The following is a 20074-nucleotide window of genomic DNA, read 5'->3' on the forward strand; positions in this document are numbered from 1 at the left end:
GTCTACTGAAGGACAGAGACTAGGACAATCAACACCACTTCATTTTGGTTGCTTCATTTGCATTTTAAATTCTAAAAGGGTGTACCATAAACTACTATATTTTTCTTCTCAGGGAAATTTAATCAAAAGACATTCAGAGCTCTTAGTGCACAGAAACAAAAGAAGAGAGGTCCAGGGAGTGAAGTACAGAAATAAGTTTGAATAAATCAAAGTAAGCTTGAAGATTTGTCTTTTTTGGCTGTGTGTTCAGGAGCGGAAATTCTATTCCAGTCAGGGAACTTAAATTATGTATTTTATCCCTTTTGTTTCATTACATGATAAGTATTCTGTAAATAAACAATAAATATTCTGCAAGGGGAAACAGTGTTTTGCACTGCATGGTATCACCAAAGTATTCACATATCATGAAAAAAAAAATCTTTGGATAACTTGAAACTCCTCTACAACTCTATTGTCCATGCCATAATAAAATATCACTTATGGATATCTACTTATTGTATAATTATAATGCCAGGAGATTGACCTGATACATGGGCTAAGTAGAGGTTGTTTGTGCATAGCAATACCCATATACTGCACGTTGTGTTCTTTGAGCCACACATGTACAATACTGACTTTCCATCAAAAGATTGACGTCTTCAAATAAAAGATTATAATATAATTTTCAGTAAAAGATGTGATATAATATACTTACCAGGGAAACAAAAGCACATACAACAAGACAAAAGCCCTGTCAATGTTAAAAGTAATGTGCATGCAATTTCAGGCATGCAACAAGGACAAACAGAAACCTGCCCTGCTCCTGATACAGGTCTTTATGTTACCCACACTGAACAGGTACTGTGAGCTGGAAAGCTAGTCATAAGGCTTTCTTCCATAAGCCAACCTTTGTTGAAGGACAGCTTTATAATTATTTACATAGTTTGGAGCACTTCTGTTTGCTTAGAGAAATTGTTTACATTGTTAACCTTAACGCTGTGTTTTTCTCCATAACTTTGCATCCAATTTAACATTTGACACTGAAGCTCTGTTATTTTGGGATTTGCTTCATGCTTTTTCTGGCTACTGTACTGTACAATCTTCAACTGCTTCCAGATGTTATTCAAACAGGATTCTAAGATGTTTTTATAGATATCCTTTGCCTTGGACAAATAACCTGTTAATAAAGCAATAAATTAAGTAACTGCAGTGACAAAAGATAATTGCCAGTTTGTGTGAATCCACATATAAATTTAAATTTTTGTGAAGTTATCTTGCAAAAAAACCCCCAAACTAAACAACAAACCCCAACAAAATAAACCTTGAAAAACAAACAAAAAACCCCACAAAGCCCCCGAACTTCATGGAAGGATACAATTACTGCTAATCAGGCACATAAGTGGCCTATACAAAACTGCTCTGCTATACCTCCCGTAGTATCTGCTGTATGACCTTAGCCAGAATTACAGACACTGCATTCTGTAGCTGCAGACACCAGCAGCTTTTGTTTGTAAACAACAAAGGACCTGACATTTCTGCATGTTTCTCAGTTTCCACAAAGATTCCAATAATCTGTCATTTTGATATACACAACAATCCATTCTCTATGTGGAAGTTCACATGAATGTTTCTTAGGCAAATCCACGTAATAACATAAAGACTGCTATATTAGTCACGGACTAAGCATATACACTACAAAAGTGCAATCTGCAGTGAATTCATTTCTAATGATGGAAGAGAAATAAGGAAGCAAAGGCAGTAGAATATTATACTGAATCCACATGGGAGCTATCCACATGGGAGGTATGTAGGCAAAGAATCACAGTCTACTAACATGAATGATGGACTGCAGAATACATGCAAAGCTTTCTGGGTGTCATTATTCATTACTAAAAACAAACCTAGTGCTGCATCCAAGCCACATGTTAACAGAAGATCTCGACCTGTCACCAGCAGGTGCACCAGAGCAGCATTTCTGAACAGCATGATCTCTTTCTCACCTATTTTACCTTTACAAATAGAAAACACAGGTGTGGTCTATATAGAATTTCACAAATCACACTATACATATGTGACAAATTTAAAAGATCCTTGTATCTCAGGATTTTCATTTAACACACATAAATAGACACACTTTTGAAAGTTTGGATCTGGTGGATCTGATCAAATAATTACTGAACAAGATGCATTAAACAAGAAAAATATTACCTACTTCTGATTATTGGGATCAACATAGCTTTTAATTCAGAAAGTCAAGTGAAGCACTTCAGAAGGAAATAAATCAAACTATGAATACAGCATACAGAAGAATTATCTGGAAACAGCATGGAAGACAAAGATCCTGCCATTATTCTGTATCAAAAGACAAAAAGTGATTGCTCATCTCTGTCAGTGAAGGTGCTGAAACTGAAGGACTGTGTCCAGTTCTTGACACCACTCACCATAAAAACTCAGTGAGGAATACATATCATTTAGAAACAAAGCGAGAGAGCAGGCAATTGCATTTTATGATGAAATAATGGGCCATTTGGTGAGACTTGGTGCAGAAAGAAAAAAACAGCAGGGGAATAAAAATAATCTTCTAATAGATCAGTATCATCATAGTAAGTGATTGCTTTGTATGTTCACTGGGGGATTAATGAGAAAATGTACCAGCATACTCTGGAGTCAAGTAGAATAAGACTGGATATTATGAAACCATTTGAAACCAGGAAGGCAATAGAGGAGTAAAGGAAGTTCCCAGGGAGGTTTTGGAATCTCCTCTACAGTTAGAAAAATATTAATTAGGAATAGATTAGATCTTTTAGAGTCTTCTTCATTCAAGTCTTGCTGGACCTTCCAGGAAGAAAATTCTTACCTCCTGCTTTAGTTGCAAACAAAATGCAAGACCTCCCTTGTACTTATTTCTCTGTCACTTCAGAAGACTACAGTAGCTAAATCAACCTGCAATAGTTATTTTTGGAAGGGATGTGTAAATTTCATCGGTTCCTCAGAAAGCACCCTTAAAAGGAAGGTCCAGTAAATAACTATTTGTCTCATCAGTATTTCAGCTGCTAAACATTTTCATTGACTTCATTGCTATAATTTTAGCAACCTAATTTTAGCACAGCTAATCTATAAGCAAAGAAGGCCCTGAAGTTTTAATAAGCATGGCACCTGGCCCAGGTCCTACTTTAGGCTATATTTACAGCACATTAACTGCATTTGAAAGGATATCAGTTTTCTTAAATTAATGTTGAATTAAAATGCAGACTTTTAGATATTTTTTCCTTAATTCTGAGAAGCAGTAGCAGTTCTCTGTATAATTTTCCCAGTAATGTTCTCCTTTCTGTGATTCACCGATACAGATATAGTTACTGAGTTTCTCCCTTACGTTTGTGAAGATGGTGTTAGCTGTTTTCATAAGCTCCCTCAAAGTAAGAGTACCCCGATGCTCACAATTTTAATATGGTAATCCTATAAACCACAGCCTGTCATTCTGCAGCACTGTTTGCTTTCTCTCTCATTTGTAATTTCATTTATTTTATTTTAAGAAGAATACATTCAGCGTATTTCAAAAGAAAGCAATAAAGTTGAGATAGCTAATGTTTAATAACATAACTTGTGATGTAAAACTTGTCAGGTAGCAGACAGTCTTCTATGTTATCCTTACAACTAATTTCTCAACTGTGAGCAGTACAACTCAAAATACCCAACAGCTTTCTAAATCTTCCCCAAACACAGCCTGTATTCTGTTAATGAGGCTTTCCTGACCCTCTCCTTTATCTATAGCCCAGAATCTTTGTAATGGTTCATTGATCTTGCTGGCTTTTGTTTTCATTTTTCTGGTTTTATAGGGTTTTTCACATGCCATGTAGAAGAGAAATGAAGTCAGAAAGAAACCAAATTCATATGGATTTTTTTTCCTCCTAATTTCTAAAGTGGTCTTGGCATTTTGCATCACACAGGTGTGACGAACAACAGCTACTAGAAGCAATGAAATAACAAACCACACAGACAGATTTACTTTCAAAATCTAGCATGAAAAAATAATTAAACATTGTTTAATATAGGAGAAATATTTCTAACGCATAACTAAAATATTTTAAAATTAAATTCATTTAGAATACTTTTTGTATTACAACTTTGAGTTTAGTCAATGTAATGCTGAAGAGCTAGGACATAAAAGTTGAAATAAATTACTCTAACTCTACAAGATAACCTGCTGAAAGTTTTATCATTATCAAAGACCTTTAACATTGTGTCACCAATTAAACCTGTATTGGTATTAAAGAAGAAAAAAACTATTATTATTTTTATAAAGACATACCTTCTTTAAAACGGTCACATATTACTTTCTCTTGCTGTTTTAAGAAAAACCTTGTATGATCAAATTTAATGCTGTCAAATCTCCAATTTATAGAAGCAAGCATACTTGTATGTGTCAAATCTTCTAGAATAGGAGTGGCTGCTTCTTCCAAAAGGCAGTATGCCTGGCACTGGCTTTCTGTATAGTACAATAAACAAAACATAATAATAAAGTTTGGTTTAATACACTATTCCTAGATGAGAACAGTTAAAAGATAGAGCAAAACACAAACAACACTGACTTCTTCATGAACACTGTGACATTAATAGAAAAAGAGTTGCTTGCCAGGGAGACTCCTGGATGGTGGAATTACACTGACCATCACAGCAGGTAGCCATGTTCTTCCATCCGTTTCATAAAGTGATCAAACTCCATGATGAAAAGTTAGGATTCTCTATTCTTGTGACTCCCACTAAGACTGTACTATTACTCCACTGTTCTACAGCTTCATCTACTTTGTAGGCTAAACCTAGACTTAGTCCCTTTATATCCACTCGTTCCTATAAATTCAACTTAAACAGCCCATCCCCTTCCCTGGTATTTAACTTCTAATGTCTTTGTCTAGAAAGGTCAAACAAGCCAATCTATTATTCTGTTTGTACTTTCACACTAACAGTTCTTAATAGGTTCTGGCTGGCTTTTTAAAATTTTTTCCCAAATTACAACTGATTTTCCTGCTGTTGGCATCCACGACAGAGCTGTCAATTGCTGAACGAGCTGAAAGGAATGTCCTTTTCCTCAGGCAGGAAGGTGAAATTCTTCCATCCCTTTTTTTAAATTACAGTGGAGTTGATCACATCAAGAAGATCAGAACTCTGTGACCCTTCATTTTAAAAAATTTACTATTCTTTTTCAAAAATATTTTCAACTGATTGATACAAATTATTTTATTTGACCAGCAGCTGAGTTAACTTCACTTGCTCAATGCACTATTTCATAAGAGCAGCTGATAACTTCATATTTTTAAGCATTTTTTAATAAAAGGTATATTGTTATGTCTATTTTTTCAGTCTTTATAGAAACAGGTCACAAGCTACAGTATTTTGGATGCCCATTATACAGTATCATTTGGGCATTCCTGTATTAATGTATCATTTTGTTTTTGAAGTGTATTTCTAATCATGCAACTTCAATATTCCATTGTTAAGTGAAATATTTTAGTGAATCCTTCTAAAGCTGCTTTGGCTATAGCTTGTTTTTGATAAAGATTCCTTTCCTTCATGTGCAAGTCCATCATGGTGAAACACACTATCCCAAGTACTGTAACAGGGCATTCAGTCCCAATAAATATTACTTTTGCAGAACGCTGATTTTGACTGTGGAAAAGCTTTGATTTTTTTTTTTTCCCAGTTGCATTAAAGGAGTCTTGCTTCAAAATTTATTAAAGAAGAAATATAAAAAAAAGCTTATAGCTGTTATGTGATACCCATCTCAGATGAGAACAGATGAATATACTGCTCTACTCTTTCACTGTTTCTGTGAAAGAGACTCTCATTAAACTCACAGTTAAGAGTGAATGCATTTCCATTGAAAAGCAAACTAATCTGTGCTAGGCCTTTCTAGCACTGGGTGATCACAACTGGGATTGTAAAATAGCTTGGGTAAATATCTTCCAGGTTCTTTTCCATCATTTCTACTGCATGACAAAATTGTTTATGCATGTTCTTTGACATAATGCCTTGAAAAGTACAACAGCAAGAGTTCACAGGGTAAGGCTCAGTTGTGTACGAGATAAATCCATAGTGGATTACTACTGTGTTACAGACATTTCCTACCAAAATGACCGCCAATCCCTTCCGTCTCTGTCAGAGAAAAAAATGCAGAATAGTAATTTAAGGCTATTGATTGGCACAAAGAGATTGCATGTCTGCTGATTTAGATTACACATAACTCAAAGTCTGTACTATTTAGTTTGCATGCAATTTGGTTTAGTCTTAAGACATCAGTCCATAGCCTGTTCTCACACCTGTGTCAAAACAAGTATCTATTTGGAATATTTTCAGTCACAAGCAGCCAAACAATTTCTGTATTTGTCTGAGTAGTACTATTTAATACAAAATTCTATTGCAAAGCTGTATAAAATAAAGCATATCCAAAAATATTATACCTGATGCTTGAATATTGACTGTGATACTGTCCTCATTCTCTTGTTGTTTTACTTCTATTCTGACAGTCTCACAAACAGAACTGTCCTTTTTGTGAAGATGTGTATGCTGTTCTTCAGGTTGTAGCACTAAATGGTTAAACCAGAAGTGAACATTTATATACAAATATCACAAAACCAGATCAGTAAGAAAACTGTTCTATAAATTACTTTACATGCAAAAACTTTTTCAAGTTAAGTAAGCTTCTATTACACATATATTTTCTTTTCACAAACTTCTTTACTGTGTTCATGGGCTCATATAGTATGCAAAAACCATTGAGACACATTGAGAGATGAGGTCTCCACAGCCCCAAAAGTCAGTCAATATTAGGTTCCTCTTCCTTAGGGAGGAATAAAGGGCTGGGAAAAATAAGGAGCTGGTACTATAGCTCTGTAATATGGGTCCATAGGAAAGCTCATCTGCCTTTATACATAGAAAAACATATATGAGACGAAAGATGCTGCTGACTATCAAGAGATCAAACTATGAAAAATATCTCAGTGAATATGATTAGAAAAGGTTAGCTACTGTTAAGTGACCAAAAGAACATCGAAGCTACAAATGCTTATTGAAAATAACTTTTTCTCTTGTCATATAGCTATCCTTCACAACTTGTTAGTATTTTCTTGCCTTCTTCTTTAAAAATAGTGATGTATGAGCTACAGCTGCTGACAAGAGAGCTTCCTTTGGCAGCTCTAGCTCTTTATATTTGAGAGGGATTCTGGCTAAATAGGTGTCTCCTAAATATTGCTGATTTTTTCTAGTTAAGAATGTCAGTTTCATCAAAAACCAAACTGATAATACACAGAAGGAAAAAAAGAAAAGTTGTTTTTTTTTTTTGCGAGTTGTTAAAAATACTTCTTGAGTTTGAAAAGCTATACAGGGTTCAAAACTGGATCAATGAACTGTTTCTGCTATTTCCTTCTGGTGTATTTTCTAAGCTAAATATTGTATACTATGACATCTTTAAAAAAATGAGTCAAACAACAAAGACAATAGGAAAAGAGACTTAAAAGCAGTGCTGGCATTTCTTGTTTTCAGTTAAACTCAGAATCACCCTTAATAAAAAACACAGTTGTTATGAAAGTATACAATTATTTACATAATTTCTACATTAATGTGGTAAGAACTATACATTTTAACAGGTTCTGTATATACCAGACATAACTCATCTGCAATACTGTGGTCCACGTGTAAACATATTATAAACTGCATTTAACCTAATTAAATCTCCATAAGCATATTCGCAAATGTAACATGGCTTGTCTTTCAACGCGCACGGATTTCTTGCTAGGAGATGCAGTTCCACACTGAGCTCACTAGATGGCAGCATAAAACATCAGTTCAACTACCTTGCAGTCCTACATTTGAAATTGCGATTATTTCTGGGGCCATGGAACTTCTATGCGTGTCTACCGGTATCAGTAACAGATGACTTTTACCAAGAAATAATTTCCTCCACAAGGTTACATAAATAAATCAATAAATTACCCCAATTCTCTGATACAAGGTTTTGATGTAACAATTGTAATTTTGTTTTTTGTTTTTGGGGTTTTTTTTTGATGCTGGGATATGTAGCTGAAACGCAAAATTTATTGTCAAAATACTGCCATGCAAGTCTAAAAATTGAAAAATATTACTTTTTAAATACAACTTTATCCTGAAAAGTGAATCTGGCAATACATCACCGTCTCCTGGTATTTTGTGTCACAAATGTTTTTTAAAACAAACAAGGGATTTCTTCTACTTTCCCCCCCCCCCTTCTCTTGCATTTCTGCAGTGCTCAATGCATAGTCCAAGATTCTTTCATGAGCACTGTCATCAAGAAGAACATGGCTGCCAAGAACTTTTTGTTTTCTTTAAAACCTGTTATGCCTCACTGTTTCAAGGGGTTTGCACCAAGGTGGCTGGCTCAGATGGTTCCTTCCAGAGAACTTTAACTCTTTTTCATTGTCTAGGCTAGTTTGTCCCACAGAAGTAAGGGTATTGATAATTACTATTTGATAACTACAATCAAATTGGTAACTACAATTGATAAAATAGTAGTTCTCCAAAGAGCAAAGGAGGAGTTCAAAACTCATGGGCATAAGAGATCTTCTGAAGTAAGTTCCGTTCAGATATTTTGTCAGAATAGGAATAAACTCATATGCCTATTTTCTTAAAACCCACTTCTACCACCAAAAAAGACCCTAAACCTCAAAATAAAGCACCCCCCTCAACCAAAATAAACAAACAGAATCCCCTAAGTTACCTGAAGGAAAAAAACAAAAGGTAAGAGCCTTAGCTGAAAATTCAGATACATTAAAGGTCAGCAAAATGTTACCATTAACTTCATTAACTTTTCCTCTCCAAAAATCTACTAGCATAAATTAGCATCTATTTTAACTGGTATAAAACAGCATAATTAAATGTGGAAAATGGAAGAATAAACTGGTTCACATACCTTTTTCAGGACTATCTACATCATTTTTTTCCTCTCTTGGGGTGAGCATCCGTTTAGATCTCAGCATGATAAAGTTGCTCAGATCAGAATCAGTGTCCCATTTTGTAACAAGTGCAAATGATGCAGGCTTTTCACTACTGGATGAGTTGTCTTCTTCGGAAGACACATCTTTACTGGTGATTGACTCAGATGATTTGGGGGTTTTCTTTTCTTGATTAACAATATAAATTTCCTCTTCTACCTTATTCTTTTTTATGCTTCTTCCAGTAAGCTCTTCCACAGATGTATTCATACTGGGAATTTTGGCAGGTGATGCAGCACCCATACACACAGCAAAGTGCTGCTTTTGAGTCTGTGTTGACATGCAAAGATTAATAGCTTTGTCTGACTGATGTTTTTCAGCAGAAAGGAGCTCCTGGCTTGTCATGGAATTCATCTCTTCAAGCCACCCTAAAAAAAAAAGAAAAAAAGAAATTAAATTTCTTTGATGCAGCATAGTTTTTTTTTTCTCATTTCTCTCTCTTGGTTGAATTTAAATAATTTGGATAATTACAGAGAAAGCATTTTAAAATTTATTCTTTCTGTCTTCCCAGATCATTATAATCCTCTTCTTGAAAATTTTTACAGATTAGCCTGAAGTAAAAATGTAGTGTTGAAAAACAGAAGGCCAGGCTACTGTTTGGAGAAGTTTTCACCATCTGCATGGTGGTTCTGATGTTAGTTTTCTAGGAACTGGGATGAAACACATTTCATTAGGAAGAAAGTTTAAAAAATTCACAGGGTTGGGAGTTGGTTATTTTGGTTTTGTTTTTTTGTTAGGGGATTTTTTTATTTTTTATTTTTTAGTAAGAGCAAAAAACAAGTAAGGAATGCAATTAGGTCCTTCTAAAGAAATGTTTCACTAGAACCACAATTTTTTTTGCATTGCTGCTGTACACTCTTGTATGTAAACACTTAGCTTCATTGGTGTTCGTAGCCACACAGTAGCTAAACACTTTCCAGTGTTCATGAGTGATGCCTATTTGTTTCAAATATGTTACTGTCAAGCCCTGGAGTTGTGCAACCACAACCAGTGCCTTGCAGTCAGGCCACAGTTATACAATAAAATCTAAATAGCTTTTTGCATTTTCTGTTAAAGCCTGGTTATAGGTGCGAATAATGGTCCATGAGAAATTCTTTAGTTTATAAGTGGTTTACATTTGAAACCATAGCCAGCATAAAACCCTCCTCTGAATAGCATCACAAATACTCACTGTAACATGGACACCCTACTGACTTTCTGCAGATAGGATTATATGAATATCTGCTTTATTAAAATATTCCAATGCAAAATTACTATTTGTTAAGACATTCTCCTGTCTGAGACTATTTTATTAAAAAATAGTATGGCTCGTAGAGGCTACTTTTCACCTCTATGTTAGTAGAAAAGGTAACTTTATGTAGCTAAACACTGTTGCTCCTAAAATTTGTTCTACATTTGTGAAATTCCAGTACTGTTGCTACTCCATACTACTATAACAAGTTTTGTTCTTGAGAATAAGCAATCTTCCATTTCCTTCCCTCTTGGAGGTATGTAACAGTCACTGCACGATTTCTGTTAAAGTGCCATCTTTGCCTTTTTACCACTTTTGCAAAAAGAAGATACTTACTTTCTATCTGATATGATGTAAATTGTGTGAATGTTTCTACTTTTGCAGGAAACAAACTATTTGCATTACTGGCATTCATAGTTAATTTTTCCAAAATTTCTGTGGAGACTGGATTCAAACCCAGATGAAGCCACCAGCCCTCCTCTAGTGAGCTAAGCACTGGTCCTTCTACCTCAACTGGAAGCATTTCCGTCAGTTCTGTAAGTGAATAATGCTGACATGCAAGTTTATCAGACTGATGCTCTACAAAAAAAAACAGAAATCAGCATATGAGATTAATAATCTAGAAACATGAAAACAGAATGCTATTTTGCAAATGAAAGTTCCCAAGTACTGATGACCTGCTACTGTTTACACTTCCATTGGTAACTCAATGTCCATTAGGAGACTTGAGAGCAAAGCAGTTAGTGTTATTAGAGCAAGTGTGCTTTTAACACACTAAGTGTACGAGTAAAGGGGGGTATTCTTTTCAGATCTAATAATATGTAGCTGCATTACTAAAGGTACAAATAATCTTGTTTATTAATCTGTGGGTTTACTTCTCATGCTTACAAGGATTTAACATAATCCTTACCCTCCAAAACATCAACTCAAACAGTAATAAGCCTGTCATACAATGTTTTCAATTATAAATGAATGTACAAATAAACGGGAAAATGTAATAATTCAATATACATAACTTAATACTGAGACTGTAAAATGAAGGCAAATAAAATTAAGTGAAAGAACAGTGATAATGCATACTCTGGTACTGTAAGAAATAACCTGCAGCTTATTTTGGTGTTTTATATTTTGCTTCCAAACATGACCTCTGCTTTTGTCAGGTTATAATATTATTTTCCATTTACAGTACTTTTCTATTGATTGATATATATTTTGAAACATTATTTAAGGAAAAATAGCAGAAAATAGTCTAACAGATTACTAAATTTTAGTTACCACAGATATTGAATATTATTACTAGTAGTAAGCTGAACACTTAACCACAGATATTGAATATTATTACTAGTAGTAAGCTGAACATTTTGATAATTAAATAAAACTCTTACTTCATTCAGATTACCTCCATAGAAGGATACATGACATACCAACTTCTGTGTTGCCATACTGTTAATTTTTTATACGTACTAAAAGAATCATATAATAAAACATCAGAGGGTTACATTAATTGGGTAAACTTCAATGTCTCAAAAGATACACTCTGTAATATACCATTATATTGTTTGTTATATTTTCTCCATGTACATGGAACTCTTCGCCATCAATTAGAAACTGATCATTTAAAAACAGAAAATAGAAATCCTTACCGACAAGCAAAAGAGAGCTCATATTGTCCCGATACTTCTCTGATTGCCATACCAAAGATCTTAGATATTCCCCAGAGGGCTCTGAAATCAAAATACTATGAAGAACATAAAACAAGACTTGGAGGTATGAAGTTTACCATTGTTATCTGTTGAATTTTGATTTATATAAAACTACCTTTTAAGGATCTACTTTCTCTCCAAATTTTCTGTTCGTTCATTCCTTCGTTCATTCATTCATTCATTCATTCATTTATTCATTCATTCAAATTTTTTTCTCGTCCATACAGAGGGTTACTTCATGCAACACCACAGTGAACAGGAAGGAGTGAGAGGAACCATCAAGAGTGGTTCATGAAGTAAAACAGCACTGAATGAGAACTCTGCCTAGACTGTGGCTCCCAGACCAAAAGGTTATTTAAATCCTTCATGCATGTGTGAGAAAGAAAGCAAGGCAAAAAATGCTAGCCTTGAAAACAAAATGAAAAGGAGAAGATGAAGCAATCCTGGCCCTATGTCAGCATGAAAAGGCTTCAATTCCATTGTTCGGAGATATCCTAAAACCACAGACAATACTTTCTTCCCGTATCTTTTCTGGAGATTTTGTAGGTGATACTTGCTCAACATACATGTTTGCCATATGTATAAATATATGCATATGATGGCTTGGCTTTGCGAGCGAAGATTTGGGAAGGGCTTTAGCCACACTTACTACAAGCACAATGACCAAGGGCATGTGGGATGTGCAAATCTGGTTGAAAAAAGGGTGCTAAGGCAATCAGGAAGTGTCTGAACAGGACTGTCATCTCCTGAGCAATCTCGAGCTACCCATGTGCTGGTCCACCTGCAAGCAAGGTTGGATCTGCAGGTTCCCATGCACCATTTTGACCCTCGCCCATCCATACAGACAAGTCAGAATAAGCCCTTCCAGCTTGCACAGTGAATTTTTTAGGTGAAGCGCAGCTTGCGCAGAACTGGCCCCACCCTTTAAACCTGAGGTTTAACTGACACGGCCTAGTTATCTAGGATGGTGACAGCAAAGTCCAGAGGTCGTAGGTTCTGTAAGAGTGTCCTTCTCTTTGATGGAAGACTATACAAGGCCAGATGACCTCCATCAGCCTGTGTTTGAAGTTAGGAGTTTTCCTTCTCCGATGAGGAAGGCCTGTCTTTGCCAATGAAGATTCGGGAATAGCTTTACCCAACTGAGCAGGATTACTATTGCAAATATATGCATATACATACATATGAACATACATACATACATACTTTCTATATACATAAGTGTCTATTGTTGCCTACTCCAAAAAAGAGATTGGATTTTCAGGTTGTTAAGTCTCCCAGGAGAAAGAGGTCTACAGTAGCGACTGTCATTTCCCTTTTCAACCTCCCCTGAAAAGCCACAAATACGATTCATACACTCTGCTCACTCTTTTCATGCAAAACACAAAATACATGCAGCTGTTGCAAAAAACATAACTATTAATTTACAAATAGACTAAACTTATTTTTGCACTAATTTTGAGGACTTATGATTGCAAGATTTATGACTATTATGATTTTTTATTTATATGATTATTTACAACTAAATAGGATTTATTACTGTTTTCATTACCTGTTACCAGAAGAAGGAATAGGTTCTTCTTGAAGTCCTGCGGCCAGAAAATTAACCCATGATCTTTGTTGTCTGCATGGAGGACTTAAAGGTACTTCCATTTCATCTTTCAAATATGGAACATATTTAGCTAGAAATTGCACAAAGCACCACAAAAACCAAATAAAATACCAAAATCACAAAGCTACCTGTGAATGAAGCACCCATACTTAGGAATTTTACACTAGTGAAGTTTTGGATTAAAATACAAAATACTTTAATGGGACAATTCACTATTTAAGCTATAAACCACAAACATTTCACATTTAATTTCCAGACAGTTTGGGAATAATAATGTGTAGATCCATATTGCTTTACTCATTCAATAATGTATTTCTGGATACAAACTCTTCCCATGCACAATAATTTTTATTATTAAATCATCAGGTACTATGCCTGATGACATCAAGTGTTCATCCCTTCAAGTGTTGGCCTTAGATAGTTCCCACTAAATAATTAGATGGGAGAGAGACTTAAGACAATACTGTGGTGGCTGTAACATTCAGATGAATGGACTCAGGGCCTTCAGAAACATAGAGTCAGGATTTTAAAGACAAAACTATTCTTTCAATCAAAATAAGTAGTCATTGTAATTCCAGGGGTGACGACTGAAATGAATTGCAACACTATTTTTTTAAAAGCAGTATACAAACAAACGTGGCATACTAAAAATTCCCCTTCAAGTCACTTTTCACATCCCTTTTATTAGCCAATCATATTAAATGCAGATATTGTAATGGATTATTGCTTTTTATTCAAGGAATTTGCAACTTCATTGATTTTGGTGCCATTACTTAAAAATTGGTGGTTTATGCAATTACCCTGTAATTCATCTCTCTGTCGTTCTTCTAATGATATTTCTCATTCAGTTTGACCAGAAAACAGAGGTAATAAAAAATACAGTTCCCCCATGTTCTATGAAAACTAACAGCCAGAAGAATTGTAAGTAAGTATGTGCCTTCATAAGGAAAAACACTTGTAATAAATTCCCTATTCATTCCAACAGGCAGTAAGCAGCTGCAATCATCACACACACATTGTCTGGCCAACTGGCATGCAGTGGACTATGAATCAGCCACCTGCCCAGCTGCTTGCAGCTGTTCCTTGTCCAACCTAACAAGCAGATTGTAGAGCAGGAAGGGCAGGAAGGATAAAAGACTGTGTTAGAAAACCAGAGAATGTACAGTAAACACTGGGAATGAAAAAAAAAATGAAATAAAAAGAGAGATGAGAAATAAAAGTGGTTACAAAAGAAATAAACAGACTTCCAATCAGTATGATTTCTTTCCCACTTACTCAAAACAAAAAGATTTCTGCTGTGGAATTCAGCTTATAAACTTTTTTTTTTTTTCTGTGTTGAAAAACAAATTTAGCACTTTTATTTGAACAGGACAGAAGCTGATCTCAGGACAGGAAAAATTCCTAACATTTCTAAAAAGAAAATTATTTATCTTTGAGCAAAACTGTTCGTATTTTTGTCTGGTTATTTTTGCCTTTGAGGTTGGAACATTCTGACCAGCTACACCAGTTAAACTGTGCCTATACTAAGGGTGTCATTCCCCTTCCCAGGGCACTAATGACTGAGTGAATTCTCCTGTCCCTCAACCTTTTTATCAATAAACATCACAGGTAGCAGGAGAGGAAAGCAAACAATGAAATACTTACAGAAAATGCGATAATTTTATCACTGTTTCTTCCCTGATTGCAAGCAAATATATTTCACTTCTGGTAACTTATAAACAGCAAAATTCATTAGAAGGAGGAGATTGTATAGTATCTCTGCTGAAATTTCACATCCAATTATAAATTACAATTGTCGATTAGCAAACGGTGCCTGATTCAAAGGCAGGACTAAGCCAGCAAACTGACAATAAAGATTAATGCCATCACCTTCTTCTAAAAACAATTCAAGATGGTTTGACTACTTACCTAATCCAGAAGACAATCTGGACAGTATCTCAGCTAAAATCATAGTCAGTTTGCTATTATGGTATACAGGAGGAGTGTCCCAAACTGCTCAGATCTACTGAACCTCCTCCTGCTCATCATAAACCTTAGATGTAAAGAGCTGTCAGATAGCCCACCAGAGTCAGACTATAGTAAATCCTGCTAGGTAAAAATTTCCAGATGTAAAATAAATCTAACTTTGTCTTGGTGGGACAACATATGCTAGGTTTCCCTTGAGCTTCTGTATCAGACCCATTTGAGCTGATACGATTACTTGTACCAAAACCTCACTACAACACTGTATCAGGAGTGTGATGCTATTAGTCTGAAGATGACAGCGATCAGTCAGTTTAAATCATATTGAAATTAAGACAAGAAAAGGTATCTTGGGCTGGAGAAAACTCAAAATTGCTCAAGAATTTTAGTAACTGCTGAATGGAAAACTATCAAGTGAATATACACTGGAGAATAATATTGCTACTACTCAGTGTAATTATGCATATACTTTTTCCAAGAGAGGATATACATTAGGATGAGAGGTACATGTTTATTCAAGTATTGCCACTCTGCCTAGATCACACGTACCTGTAAATGTCACTCTGCACAGACTTTTCTGCATGAAATCAGAGGTGAAAAACACCACTAGCACAGCTATTTTTCTGCCTCTCTTAGCCAGCCAACATTAAGCTCTGAGAGCAGTAGGGCTGGCAAGAGTATGAATTATTTTGAGAGGTTGGACATTGAACCTGAAGAAACTTTAACTGAGGTTGAGATACCAAACCTGTTTGGCATTGGTATGCATTGTAACCAGCATCCCTGACTGAGTTTTCAAGCTATTAAAAGGTGGGTACATATAAAGGATTTCCTAATGTCAGTGTAGGAGAAGGATTCAATGCACACATTAGCAAACATTCAACACTTCCAGTTTATTTCTGTCGAAAACAGCCCTGGTGACTGGTGACTGCATTTCTTGACCCCACTGCATTACTGAGCCATTTGCAAACCAAAACTAATGCACCCGAGTTTTGAACCTGTAGAAGTTACAAACTCAGTACTTTTCCTTGGATTGCCCTCCATCACCTCTTTTGAAAGCACTGACGTAAGGCTTTAATGAACTTTAAACTGCACTCTTCAACTCTGCAACTTTAATCAATCTGCTTTAACTTGCCTCTGCCCTCTCTGGGTAAATTCTTAGATAAAATAATCTAAAAAGCTGATCAAGTGCAGAAGATACATACACCAATTGCAGCCAAAAGCAACATGAAGGAACTGTAAAGCTGGTTGTGTTTAGCTTTTAAAACTCTTGAAAGCAGTATGGCACTTCTACCTGCTCATAGTACAATTACAAAATAGTAGATTATACAAAGCAAACATTCTTATCTTCCATTTATATGCTGCATGTACTTCCAAGAACAGAAAATGGGGACAACCACTTGCAGAATTTATTTTAAATATCAGAGTTTGATTTAGGTAAATCTTCCTACCTGACTCCCAGAATTCCAACATACTTCTGCTGTTATTAGAGCAAACCTCTTGTGGCATGGGATAGCACTCAGAAATTTCTATTCTGTATGGAATTTCTACTTTGAGATCTGAAAACAGGTATTAAAAGGGGCTATAAATGAACCATTTATTGCTTTTTCCTGTCAAAGCATGTTTTTTCCTTTCAATCTTTTAATTGAGTCTCCATAATACATTATTATGAAAAACCACAGTTATGCTTAGTAACCCTCAACACCATAGGTGATCAGGGCAGTGGTCAGTCTTGCCTCTTAAAGGTGCAGAAAAACCCCCACAATATGGTATAGTCACTATCTTAAGTATTAAAAGTTCTTATGATTACAACAACGTGATTTCTGGAGCAAGCAGGCAGCCTAAATGTAGTTTACCAGGAGTCTGTGTATGTAGATTCTCTTGATACTAAAAAGGACTAAAATGGAAAATAAAAGAGTAATAGTTTGATGTCTGTGTATAAAACCCTCAGACCTCTGCAGTGATGGCTGTGTCATTCAGCTTGGAACGTGGCATGTGTGTACTAAATGTATCAGAGGAATACACATGAAATTGCTGTGGTCAAATAATATACTTTTAAAAGTTTTGTGTCTATCTTTAGTAACAGACTGGATTACTCCAAGCTGCTGCCCTATCATAAACAGAATTCAGCATACAACCTCCACAGTCAGAAGCATAAATCATGCTTCCCTGATCTGCTTCAGGCCCACCAAAGAAGTGGTTTTCCTCACTTGCCAAAACCAATGCAAACTGGCCAGTTTTAATAAAAATTTAAAAATCTCAGGCTTTTTTTTTTTTAACTACATAAAATACTGTCATATGTCAATCCAATAGCCAATAATTGTCATTAAAGTTGTAGTTTTCTGTAGTATATAAGCATTTTGTAACACTTCTTCAATTCCTTTGAAGAAATTACTACGTCATTTAGAATATTCCTGTTACCCATGAAAATATTTAACTCCAGAAATCTTCTTTTGTGTTTGAAATTACAATGTAATACAAGCAATTTTTACGGTATGACTATACTGCATATAATCCTTTTAAGGATGTCTCAGAAAGTAAATTTAATTACAGATAAGAAAAACCACTAATTATATTCATGGTACACTAGATATCATGAATCATAGCTAGTGTCACATTTGTTTTGAGGATCACAACACAACTATGGATTGAATAAAATGACAAATAGTTTATTTCACTTTGGCTACTGGAGGAGACATTTCTAATACTCAGAAATTTTGGTATAGCACAATTCATAGTCTCATACAGAGAAATTCTCATTTCATGGTCTGTGATGTAACTCCTAAGTGAACTGTATATGAAAGAACTAGATTGTGTTAAATGTGTGCAAATGAAATGAAAATCAGGTCAAGCATCACCTTCTTTGATCACCTTTTTGCACATTTCTTCATCAGCCATAGTTTCTGGAGCTAAATTTAACAATTCCTTCAGTTCCAAGTATGACGGAATATTAACAGAATCTGATCTGCCATTGCTGGGTGTGCAGAATTCTAACTCAACAGGCAACATGAAATACTGAAAAATATTAATAATCACAACAGAATGGTAAATAAATTTTCTTTGATGTTACTATACTTTCAAAGCTTTTCTAAAATTCTGAAATAACTTAATTCTAAAACAATGTAAGAGCTTTTAAGAAAGAAGTCATATGACATTTACACAGCATACACAAAGCTTTGCTCAATATAGAAAAAAAATACTGTTACAGGATTTCAAATTGAGTCAGTGGAGTCAGACTGGATACAAACTTGAAGTTCCCAATCAAGTAAAATCCTCATTTATTTAATTGAAGTTTTGGCTTTTTTTTCATAATTTTAAGAAATTGGCCAAATACCAGATCTGACTTCTTTTTTTTTAAAGAACCCAAGCTGGCCCCCCAAATACCGGAACCTGTCCTGGAACTCTCCCTTTCCCATGGACATACCGTGGCTTCCTACTCTGGTTCATTTTTATTCTTAGTGTAACAACTACCTTCATAAACCTTCTAACACATCAGGTCCCAGGAGAAACACCTGATTAGAGTGGAGATTCCTGACAATGGCATCCAAGAATTAAAAAACCCCACAAAAAATACCAGTGTTTTCTAATCTTGGAAATATGAAGACTACAAATATTTGGCAAGTATGAAAATAATTCAGACAAATTACTTGCAAATGAATAAACACTTATGCATAACACAGTAATCAATAATACAACAGTTAGTAAGAAACAACATGATGATACCTCTTCATCTTTTACAGATATGGTACAGAAATTCTCTTTAATCCCCTTCAATTCTTTTTTACTCTCTTCCATCTCCAATTCATTTTGGAAAGTCAAACATTCCCTTTAAAAGATCATAAAATAAAGGAAGTAACTTCTTTGTATCACTTCACATCTAGACTGAAAGTCTTAGCAGTAGCTTTGATGAGCATATTTGTGGTAAAAGTCATTTTTCTCTACATCCACCCTTTTCTAAGAAAGCAATTCCAAGGAATGCTGTACCAATCTGTGTAATTAACTGAAATTACTTTCCAAGAAATCTTACATTATATGCAGAACAGAATCAGTTAATACTGGGACCTGCCTTAAAACATTTAGAAAAAAAAAAAAAAAGAGTTGCAACTGTTCATCATCTCAACAGGTAAGTCTCATTACGTAAAAACACTTCCTGAATTTTCTTCTAATGTCAGGTTTTTCTGCTATATACAAAATGTCTGTGATCTGTAAAACTGACATAATTTCTGTTTTGTTACCTTTAATTCCTATAGAATGCTTCAGCAACAAAGAAGACAGAATGTGCTCAATATTAATTAAAAAGAAAACCAGAAGTACGTACTCTGGTTTGACAAACTTTTAAAAGGCTACGGAGGAAAACTCAGAAGTAAGGCTACTACTTGCCTTGTAAAGCAAGGATGAAAGCAGAACAGGGGAAAGGATTTTTCAAGCAGAATGAAAACAGCTAATTAGGCTTGCCCCTCGTGACCTTTACAGTCACTAAATGTATACTGACTTTTTAGGGGGATAGCTTCCTCATCAGTCTGTGACACTACTATTTTTCTACACATTTTTTCAGTGCTCCAAAATGAAGATC

At 35.1% G+C, this 20074-nt stretch overlaps 1 protein-coding gene across 7 annotated transcripts in view; it reads right to left on the reverse strand.

Moving 5' to 3' along the window:
* Positions 1 to 20074, reverse strand: part of SHOC1 (shortage in chiasmata 1) — a 45652-nt gene that overhangs the window by 14334 nt on the left and 11244 nt on the right. For 4 of the 7 annotated variants that reach the window (XM_061368823.1, XM_061368825.1, XM_061368822.1 and 1 more), the window contains 11 exons: positions 19225 to 19327; positions 18360 to 18516; positions 16953 to 17060; positions 13483 to 13612; positions 11874 to 11968; positions 10567 to 10809; positions 8918 to 9367; positions 6435 to 6560; positions 4289 to 4465; positions 1881 to 1988; positions 969 to 1156 (listed from right to left, as the gene is read on the reverse strand). In XM_061368823.1, coding sequence (XP_061224807.1) covers positions 969 to 1156; positions 1881 to 1988; positions 4289 to 4465; positions 6435 to 6560; positions 8918 to 9367; positions 10567 to 10809; positions 11874 to 11968; positions 13483 to 13612; positions 16953 to 17060; positions 18360 to 18516; positions 19225 to 19327 — 1885 coding nt within the window. The remainder of the gene's footprint in view (positions 1 to 968; positions 1157 to 1880; positions 1989 to 4288; positions 4466 to 6434; positions 6561 to 8917; positions 9368 to 10566; positions 10810 to 11873; positions 11969 to 13482; positions 13613 to 16952; positions 17061 to 18359; positions 18517 to 19224; positions 19328 to 20074) is intronic. The other 3 variants (XM_061368828.1, XM_061368824.1, XM_061368827.1) reach the window with 1 other exon arrangement.

This window comes from Neopsephotus bourkii, unplaced genomic scaffold, assembly GCF_033783945.1.
Source record: "Neopsephotus bourkii isolate Nb327-2 ecotype Australia unplaced genomic scaffold, CSIRO-AGI_Nbou_v1 NB_1447, whole genome shotgun sequence".
Lineage (NCBI taxonomy): Eukaryota > Metazoa > Chordata > Aves > Psittaciformes > Psittacidae > Neopsephotus > Neopsephotus bourkii.